This window comes from Taurulus bubalis, assembly GCF_910589615.1.
Source record: "Taurulus bubalis genome assembly, chromosome: 8".
Taxonomy (NCBI): Eukaryota; Metazoa; Chordata; class Actinopteri; order Perciformes; family Cottidae; genus Taurulus; species Taurulus bubalis.
Window position 1 is genome coordinate 27,038,680 of NC_136596.1, and position 10,938 is coordinate 27,049,617.

The 10,938-nt window shown below is 42.2% G+C and overlaps 1 protein-coding gene across 1 annotated transcript; it reads left to right on the forward strand.

Moving 5' to 3' along the window:
- Window positions 1-1,467: 1,467 nt before the first annotated feature.
- LOC306740744 (VIP36-like protein) lies at window positions 1,468-9,793 on the forward strand (the record flags this gene model as incomplete). The annotated part of the gene is made up of 8 exons (XM_079222974.1): window positions 1,468-1,672; window positions 2,902-3,020; window positions 5,420-5,537; window positions 5,896-5,978; window positions 6,309-6,470; window positions 6,734-6,848; window positions 7,483-7,605; window positions 8,777-9,793. 8 exons carry the CDS (start codon window positions 1,468-1,470, stop codon window positions 8,917-8,919), a joined length of 1,068 nt encoding a protein of 355 aa, XP_079079100.1. The 3' UTR covers window positions 8,920-9,793.
- Window positions 9,794-10,938: the final 1,145 nt, after the last annotated feature.

Sequence of the window (10,938 nt, forward strand, 5' to 3'; positions counted from 1 at the left end):
ATGTTACTGCTTTGAACTCTACACATGCTGCTCTATATATTCAACTATTATGGTAATGATGTTCTTAATAGAGCCAAATATGAGTGCCAGAGAATAAGATAATAAATGTTAGTGGTGGGATTTTTTTTCTCTCTCAGTTATCCAGATTACAATACAAAGCAAATTGATCGTAAAAGCAGCAAGTATACACATTACATCACATTACTCACACATTATTCCACAATAATGAACCCAGTTTGAAATCATATCCTGTGTATTCATATTAAGTACTATATGTTTTTTCAGCATATTGAGGTGAGTAATCATGAAGCCCCGCTGCCAGAAGATGGAGCACTTTTCTACCAAATAACTCGAAGGCCAGGAGAAATAAGCACCTCCGCTCAGGCTCATGAACATGTCATTAGATCTGGGTAATCATCACCATACCTTGCATTCTGGGAATTTATTGCGGCGATGCTAAATATGTGTTTCCATGATTCGATAAGGACCAGGCTATTTTAATTCTTTTTGGCATTTACATTTCCAGTCTGAGATGCTTCAAACAGGAATGTAATGTTTGACTGCATGACAGTGGATCTGCATGCTTGACCTGGTTAGTTGTGAAAATGTTTTCAGAAAGCATTTCAAAAACATATTTTTACATTTAATAGCATAATATATGATGCACTGCCATAGATTTATAAGTCACCGCTTGCCAGATCCTCTGTCTGATTAATCGCTGTACATGTTTATGTTTATCTATACTTCACATATTACATACATAACTTGCATTTTTGCACTCTCCTATTGTTTGTTATTGTTTGTTTATTGTTTGTTTATTCATACCTCACACACTTAATATACACACTTTTGCACTTCTACTGTTTAAGTTTAATTTAATTTAATTCCATTAATACTCTGTTCTTTTTTCTTTTCTTTTATCCCAGCTATTTTTATTTTCATTGGTATTATTATTGTATATATCTTTCATCCCTGCTGTTTTGATATCTTATTTTCTGTCTGTAAATTGCTGCTACTCAACACCAAATTTCCCCTTGGGGATTAATAAAGTATATATTCATTCATTCATTCAAAACTATTTATTCATTTCTGATTCTCTGTTAGGACATAATGAAACAATAAGACACGTTTTTATAATATAACAATTCAGTTTATTTGGGCTATACAAAATAAACGGAATGGAATTGAATGGAACATCCTAAAGGTAGTCAGTGCGCGAAATCAATATTTTTACCTTGATTTATCGATCTCTGATGATATGTCGCCCACTAAATACTTAACTTTGGGATTGCTACTTTTTTTTAAAGCAAAAAATATGACTTTTTTATTACTTAAACATCAAGTGTATTCCGTTTTATTTAAACGCAGTCAGACGCGTTCGCGAGACGGACTTTTATTTTGGAAAGCAATAACCGGAAGTGTGGTGGTTTCCTGCTCGCTCGCTGGGTTTGAAGTGGAAGCGTAAAGATGGTTGCCGCTGTAAGCGAGACAAAACTGGATGGATTCCGAAGTTTCTGGTTTTTAAGGCCAATGTTTTGTTTAAAAAACACCCGTCAATTAACATGTTTGTTTGTTGCCGCTTGCCTCCTGATGAGCCAGTCGTCGGCGGACGAGCAAGACTTTAAAGAGGACTTTTTGAAGCGCGAATATTCTCTGGTGAAGCCGTACCGGGGTGAGTTCTGTCAACCTGACGTTACGCGACCGTAACTAAGCTGAGCCGAGCTAGCTAGCTAGTTAGCTAGGTTAATACCAGCCGACTGACAAGCGGCTCCTCTCGTGGACGAGCATTACATGACGATGCGTTCGCTTCAGCCACAGAGTATAATAATAATTAACTGAGAGCAACTATTTGCCCCTTCGGGCGCTGAACGTCACGTGAAACGAGAGCTCGAGAGGTTGTTGTGTAGTTACTGTTAGCTGGTTACTGTGTAGTTACTGTTAGCTGGTTACTGTGTAGTTACTGTTAGCTGGTTACTGTGTAGTTACTGTTAGCTGGTTACTGTGTAGTTTCTGTTAGCTGGTTACTGTGTAGTTACTGTTAGCTGGTTACTGTGTAGTTACTGTTAGCTGGTTACTGTGTAGTTACTGTTAGCTGGTTACTGTGTAGTTACTGTTAGCTGGTTACTGTGTAGTTTATGTTAGCTGGTTACTGTGTAGTTTCTGTTAGCTGGTTACTGTGTAGTTACTGTTAGCTGGTTAATGAAGTCGAGCTGACACATGACGTAACCCTAGCTGTTAAACAGGAATGCTGAGAAATGGTTTGTATTGATTTTCTAGATTTGCGTAAGAAAAAGTGACAGTGAAGAACAGGACACAAATGGATATAACAACATGTGCACACACACACACACACACACACACACACACACACACACACACATATATATATATATATATATATATATATATATATATATATATATATATATATATATATATATATATATACATACATACAAAGATACACATAACCATACAATACATACATAAATAATGGTATATACATAAACACACACACACTCATATATATATATATATATATATATATATATATATATATATATATATATATATATATAATGTGTTTATTACCCCCTCCCACTATTGCCCCACCCCCTCCCCATACATCTCCAAATAGTATACAAGGGAATGTAGTATATTATGATACAATTACATACATTGTTGGATTTTGCTTACTGCCATAGACATAAGGATAAGATGGATACCCAATGTTTAAACAAAAGTCTGCAGTTTGAGTTTAGTTTGTGTGTATTCTGCTGGTAAGTCAAATACAGTTTAATTCACACATTCTTGAAAGAAGTGTCCATTGACAGAGTAGCTCCACATGGACTGTGTATAAATACTATGCTGTGGTCTCACAGAGCCGTCACTGTTTTGCAGGGTTGGGTTTCTCCAGTTCTTCACAGTGGGATCTGATGGGCACCGCCATGACTACACCTGACTATGTGAGGCTGACCCCGGACCTGCAGAGCAGACAGGGGGCAGTGTGGAGTCGAATTGTAAGTCCACTTCAGTCAGACTCAAAACCCCACACTACATGGTTCCCAGACAGTCCACACCTTTACCCACGGGCTGGGAGACATGGAGAACATCACATATACTGGTGGTTTTATCGCCATTGCAATATGATTATTATAGGGTCGCCCATTGGTGTTTTTGTGTTTGATATATTGTTATCAGCAGAGGTGTCAAAAGTATTCACATTCATTACTCAAGTAGAAGTATAGATAATAGGGTTTAAAAATACTTATGTAAAAGTTGAAGTATCAACTCAAGCTTTTTGCTTAAGTAAAAGTGTAAAAGTACTGGTTTAAAAACTACTTAAAAGTATAAAAGTAAAAGTAATGTAAGGGGAATGTTGTTTTACATTAAGGACAAACTCTTAAGCCGCGTCTCAGGGGCCTATAGTGCACTACCCCACCTCCCCCAAAACAATAATTTTTATAAAGGCCATAATGACTATAATATTTTAAAATGTTCTGTTGAAAAATGTGGGATGCACTAGGCTACCCGTTTCAGCTGCATATATGCCCATTTAAAATGATCACATTTTATTACAATGCAAATACATTAAAGTAACATATGTGTACTGAGCATTAACATGCGTTTCATGGAGCGGAAGACATGATAACTAGTTGTCTATAAGTATTGTAATAGTGCAAAATAGGCGGCGGCAACGACTCCGACACAAACACTTAAAGCTGTGGTTCTCAAACTTTTTCTGTAAATAACATAATTGTGTGACTCATCTGTGCTTTTATAAATAACAGAATAAAGAAAATTGCAATCACTTTCAAGTAAATCAGATTGCCCCATCAGACAATGTTTTGTGTAAGTTCTATCTGTGCAAAAAAATACTCATATTTAGTTACTACTAAATAGCTCATTGTGGAAAACAATAAACTTTTAATTTTTTTTGCCAAACAAAACAGAATGAGTGCAGATATGTGAGCCATCAGGTTGTATCAGTATTAGTGGCTGCAGTGACCTGCTTTCCTCGACACATATGTTATAAACGGGCTTGTAGATTTGATACGGCCTCTCTCAATTAATGCTCAATATTGAGCTTAGATCTGTTTTTTTTATTTTGAGAAACGCAACAGCAAGAAAAGACGAGCTCACGGAGCTCACGGCGTCGCGTCAAATCGCGCATACGCAAGCATAGCCTGTTTACGGCGTACCGTAACCATTTACCCAAAAGTACAGGCATTTGTCCATGTATTTATTAATGACTTAGTTTCATATCCGTGTACTTTGTACTTTTGTAATATGTGAAGCCAGCAGCTCATTGTTGGTAGAATACACGAGCACCGTGGCTCGTTTCACCTGGAGCAGGAGAGCCGCTCCGGGTTCAGAGAGCCGCTCCGGGTTCAGAGAGCCGCTCCGGGTTCAGAGAGCCGCTCCGGGTTCAGAGGGCCGCTCTGGGTTCAGAGAGCTGCTCTGGGTTCAGAGAGCTGCTCCGGGTTCAGAGGGCTGCTCCGGGTTCAGAGGGCTGCTCCGGGTTCAGAGAGCTGCTCCGGGTTCAGAGAGCTGCTCTGGTGCGAGGAGAACTCCGCTGCTCCTCACATGAGAGCTGCTGTTGCATCTTCACCCTGGGAGCGTTTAAAACGCAGATATAGCGGTCTACTTTTCACGCGACATATTTTTCGACGCTCTCTGTCAGCTGGTGTGTGTGTGTGTGTGTGTGTGTGTGTGTGTGTGTGTGTGCGTGTGCTCAGCGCTCACCTGTGTGTGCGCGCGCACATATCTGTGGGCAACGGGGCGGAAAGTTTTTTTGTGTGTGTGTTTTTGAACGATGACAAGCCGGAATGAAAACAAACCAAAATGAAATAGTAACGAGGCTATTTTTAAAATGTAGGGAGTAGAAAGTACAGATATTTGCGTGAAAATGTAAGGAGTAGAAGTAAAAAGTCGTCTGAAAAAGAAATACTCCAGTAAAGTATAGATACCCAAAATTTCTACTTAAGTAAAGTAACAAAGTATTTGTACTTCGTTACTTGACACCTCTGGTTATCAGTAATGTGAGTGTATTGACTATAAGTCGTTAAAGCCAAATAATAGAGCGGCTAAAACGGACTGGTAAGTTACAAAAACAATCATATGATGACTGTAGCGTAGCCTTTAAAACCGGTAACCGGTAAAGGATATCACTCATGCCATATCAAGCATAATCAATACTGTATGGATAGAGTGCCCAGTCCTACCATAACCCCTCACGTTCTCTAAAACACATCCGCCTGCCCACTCAACATGACCTTGATATGAAAGTTCCAGGAGTTCAGCCTGTTTCAAGTTCGGCCTGTTACTCAACTCTGTTGACAAACTCTCACGTCCATACAACGCAATGGCACCAGAATAACCTGCTTGTCGTTATTTCATTCCTTCTGTTGCTTTCCAGCCACTCCTCGTGCGGGATTGGGAGCTCACGGTGCAATTTAAAATCCACGGCTTGGGGAAGAAGAATTTGAACGGGGACGGCATGGCTTTCTGGTTAACCAAAGATCGCATGCAGAATGGTAGGTAGATGCTGGACTGCCCCGGGTGTCACATCCCGTACAGTGACGAGGACCCGGTGCTGCAAATCATTTGTTGTGACGCTGGGGCAAGGAGCATATTTTACAAAGCCTAGTGTTAAGAGCAGGCAAATTGTTATGCTTAACACAGCTGTTGAGTTTTTACAGGAATAAACCAACATGTGTGCTTCTGATATAACATTTCATCTCTGTATATCCTGTACAAAGACTCGGAACAGAGGCGAAGAAAGAAAACAAAATGGTCTTAAAACTATGTAATTCTACACAACTTTGGACCCTTATTATTTATTAAATAATGCCCGAATAGACAAACTATTTATCACTCACTCTGTCTCCGCAGGTCCTGTGTTTGGCAACATGGACCAGTTCACTGGACTCGGAATATTCGTGGACACGTACCCCAATTCCGAACAGAGCCTTGACGTGAGTGACAGTCGGTAGCGTGAGTGGCCTCTAGTTTTCAGTGTGAAAATGTATCTCAAAAGTGTGTCATATGTTTCCCTCTGCAACCCTCTCCAATGCGCAGAAGACAAAGCCCGGAACTCAGGTAGCGTCAGAAACAGCCGCTTGTCCCACGGGCGGCGAATGTTCTTCCATTACCTTCATCCGCTGTCTCATCACATGCATGCGTTTTCATTTGACATGGTCTGGTGCAACAGAGACAACCGCTGACGGTGCACTTTGTGGCTGAGCTGTGCCGTCTGTGCCGTAGCCACAGTGGTGTGTGTTCACCTTCCCCCTACTTCCTCACAGAGGATGTTCCCGTACGTGTCCGTGATGCTGGGGAACGGGTCTCTGTCCTACGACCACGAGTCCGACGGGCGGCCCACTGACCTCGGGGGATGCGCGACCGCGACGCGCAACTCAATCTACGACACGTTTCTCCTCGTCAGATACTCCAAAAACAGACTCACGGTATGAAACCCTCATGTTATGGTGGGATTGATGCCGTTTTTTCTCATTATGTCTTTTCATATACACAGTCATGTGTTAAAGGGGTCTACACAATAAAAAGGCTTCAAGGCAGGATTTAAAACCCAGTGCGACGGTGATGATGGTATTAAATGTAGAAAAATATCCCCATAAGAGAAATCATGAAAATGTCAAAGTTTCAAAAGCGTTGTAGTTTAGTGTATTCGTGGTCAGTGACTCACAGCGAGCCTCTCTCTGCCCTGCAGCTCATGGTGGACGTAGACGGCAAGCAGGAATGGAAGGACTGCGCTGACATCACGGGGCTGCGGCTGCCTTCAGGATACTTCTTCGGCGCCTCCTCGGCCACCGGAGACCTGTCGGGTACGGACGCTCACGGGGAGCCTCGGTTGGATTCTGTTCAGTGAATTCAACTTGATGAGATATCTTTTGACAAATGGACCCTTCGCTAAGTTCCGCCCTCGGACACAGGCTGACCAATCATAGTGTAGCATCTGCCAGCTCCGACCCGCATGTGACCGTGTCAAATTCTCATAATTTTCAGGCTGGTTTTGTGGATTTAGAAACGACCACAGCGGTTCCGTGGAGTTGGCAGATGAGATGCAAAATAATAAGGACACACTTATTACACAAGGACACAAATAATAAGGACACACTTTCAATAAGGACACCGGCGGTTTGATCTCCGGCTCCTCAAAACCGTGTCGGTGGGCGAGACACTTGACTCCCGCAGGCTGTGCCTTCAGCGTGTGAATGGGTGAATGACTTGCAGCGGTAAAGACCTGTAGTGTTAAAGTAGAAGACCAGAACGATGTACAAGTACTAGACATTGAACAGTGTACCACTGATGGTTCCACTGATGGTTCCACTGATGGTACCACTGATGGTTCCACTGATGGTACCACTGATGGTGCCACTGATGGTACCACTGATGGTTCCACTGATGGTTCCACTGATGGTTCCACTGGTAATCGTCCTCTTCTTCATGTCGCTCTAGATAACCATGACCTCATCTCCATGAAGCTGTACGAGCTGACAGTAGAGAGGACTCCAGAGGAGGAGGAGGATGATAAAGAGGAGGTCACCATCCCTAAAGTTGACGACATGGAACAGTTCCAAGGTAGATGCCACACACACACACACACACACACACACACACACACACACACACACACACACACACACTCACACTCACACTCTCTCTAAGACTATTGACTTATTTTAGGAGCTCATAAATGGCTCAATTCAATACTGTTGTCCTTGAATATTACTGGCGCTCCTAATTCCCCGAATGTTTTTCATTAGGCTTCCTCTTTCTTTGGATGACTTCTGAAAGCCATAAAACTATAAACGTTGCTCAGTTACACATCTTTCTTTGTGTAAGTCCCAATAAAGATTAGCTGCTGCCGGTGTTTTTAGATAAGTATGGAGTCCAGTCACGGGGAAGTAATAAGCTTCAATATTCTCAAAAACATACGCCTTTGAAAGTTTCGACTGGCGAATATGATGAGATTAGACATTGACATCCGGAGGGTGTTTGCTCAGACTGTATCGCTCCATCACGAGGAAACAGAAGGTGATTACATTTATTTCATGAATAAAAAAAACTCACTTATACCACGTAGCGATGTCTGGTTGTTAAAATGTGCCGACCTCGCTTGTCTGCACCAGTAATCCCATAATTTCAGTATTGTGCACGTTTAAATGACATGATGACGTGGTCTCGGTCTCCTGACTCACTTCCACCTCGTCACGCCTCCCCCGCCTCTCTGAAGCAGCGCCTCGGTTCGGCGGTGCGTCTGGTTCTCTGCTGACACTGAAATTAGCCAGCTAGTACGTGAGCTACATTCTAAAGCTACGAGTGGACGAAGCAAGCTAACACCAGCTAGCTCACTTAGCCAAACATCTGTATAGATACTGACGGCATAAGCGGCCACGCTCCTATTTTGATCAAATATTAACCGGTCGACCACAGCGCATTGATTTCAGCGTAGAGATACGATTTGGTTACTGAACATTTTGTATCAACAGGTTTCTAATGGCTCTTATATAATATAAGCGATATGTTTTGGGACAATATTCAACCTTCTAGATTAGAAATGTGCTCAATTTTGTTTGTTTGTTTTTTCACGGTTTAAATTTCCAGGAAATAAGTTGTTAACACCCCTAATAACACTGCAGTCATTACATACGTATGAATAAATAAAAAGAACACAACAAAGCCTCACAAACAAGATAAATCCCTCTTCACGGAGTGCTTGTGTCTCCCTCCTCCTCCTCTTGCTCTGCAGTGGAAGTCCAGGAGAAAGAGATGAGCCGAGTGCAGTTCTTCATCACCCTCCTCTTCTCCGTCATGGGCCTCGGCGTGCTGGCCGTGGTCGGCCTCATCGTGTACGGCCGCTGGAAAGAAAACAGACGCAAGCGCTTCTATTGACGAGGGCGGCCGCTTCCACGCGTTTTTCTGTTTTTCTTCTTCTTTTTTAAAGAATGTGTTGCTTCTTAATCAACACACATCACAACAACGCAAAGACTGCCGTAGCTTTACTGAACCGTACAATCGAACAAACAAACCTCACGGGTCTGAAGCCCAGAGCCACGAGAACCTAGTCGGCCCGAGATGTATAGGTGAGCCCGGTGTGAAGCATTCTCTTTTCTGTGTGTGTGTGTGTGTGTGTGTGTGAGAGAGTGTGTGTGATGGAAGGTAGATGAGATGCTTAAATGTAATTTCTTATGTAAAAAATGTATAATTTGAATGCTCATCAACTGAAAACACAGTGGGTCTGCAACAACTGCACTAACTGAGCCGCTGTAGATATAACATGTGACAGGAATAGACGAACAAAAAGCCTCGGCTGCTGTGTGTAGTTTACTGACGTTCGATGTTTTCGTACTGGATTTTGTGGCGTGGTTTCCTCTCTCTGCCACTCGGTGCTGCTGTTGTGCAGCTTTGTTCGTCTGATCGGAGCGGCTGTGAGGACCGATCAACCCGAAGACTTCTTCTCGCTGCACAGGAAGAGTCGAGCTGTGTTTGAGGGCTCCTAGGAGCCAGGGAGACATGACTCCATGCTGTGAAAAAAGAGTTTTAGTTCCCAGTGCCTCGCTCTCACTGCGTCCCAGTCCTTACTGCGAGGTCCGAGCTCCTCTTTTATTTCCTGGTTGGCATCACGAGTTGTTCGGTTTATTTCCTTAAGTTCCCAGTTGTGATGCGTTGATGTCGAGATTTATCCAACATCTGTGGCCACTGAGCACCAGTTTTTAATTTACATTTTTAGATTTTTAATGTTCAAGAGAATAAACCTTTTTCTGTGGCACTGAATTTTAAGCAGACATGTTGTTGTTACGTTAGACTTCAGCTCTAGAGGGCGCTGCTATCTAACAGAAAAACAGCTGGAAGAAGAGTTAGAGTGAAAGATCCAGACTACATATTGGTTCATTAAGCCAACATTACCCACGTTGCAACTTGGGAAATCTCACTTCAGACGATGGCTAATGTGTCTTCTGACACATTAGCCATCGTCTGCAGTGAGATTTTTTACAAACTTCATGCTCACGCTGTTTAATTAAAAAGTAATCAACTCCTACGTGTGATCTGTGTTCAGCATCAGCAGCCTTGCGCTGAGGTAAAGCTCACGCCACACAAGCGGAGACGCTGCTGTTTTTCTTTACTGTACGTCAAGCTCTTCGTTGTCATCGATCATTTCACTATTCATGTAGTTAATTATTTAAATATTGTTGATCCAATTTCAATGTTCTGATCAAAACCCCTCCTGTGAAAACTGAATGAGTGAAGAGCTCATGTGCTGTCGGTTTGTTGTCTTTCTTTTTCTTTCCAGTAAAAACAATTCTAATTTGGTTTACTCATGTATTTGTTGTGTCTCTTTCCATGACTGTTTTTAATGAATACATCATAAATGCTATTATTATTATTATTAGACGTTAAAAACCCAAATTGTTAAAACATAACCTTGGATACTTATGGTTTCGTATTTAGGGAGATTCTTTCTGCTGTGATTATTCTGGGCCCTATTTCCACATTTTAAGTATCTATGTCTCTCTCCCTCTCTGTCCCTTCCTCTCGTTCTCTCTCTCTCTCTCTCTCTCTGTCTCTCCCTCCCTCTCTCTCTCTGTCTCTCATTCCCTCTGTCTGCCTGTCTGTCTCTCTCTCTCTCTCTCTGTTGGCCTGTCTCTCTCTCTATGTCCCTCTCTCTCTCTATGTCTCTCTCTCTCTCTCTCTCTCCCCCTGTCTCTTGAGAACAAAGGTAAAAATAGAAACTGGTGTAAAGAGGAAACAGTTGCTGTGATGTACAAAGTAAAGTATGGAGCTATCGATATGAAACAGGAATATTTATCCTCATGTCTGTGTGCATTTCATAAAAAGCAACTTGTTGAGTGAGGAGTCAACAACTGGACCGGTCACTGAAGACGAGCCTGACTTCTCTCAGCTCCTCGTTAC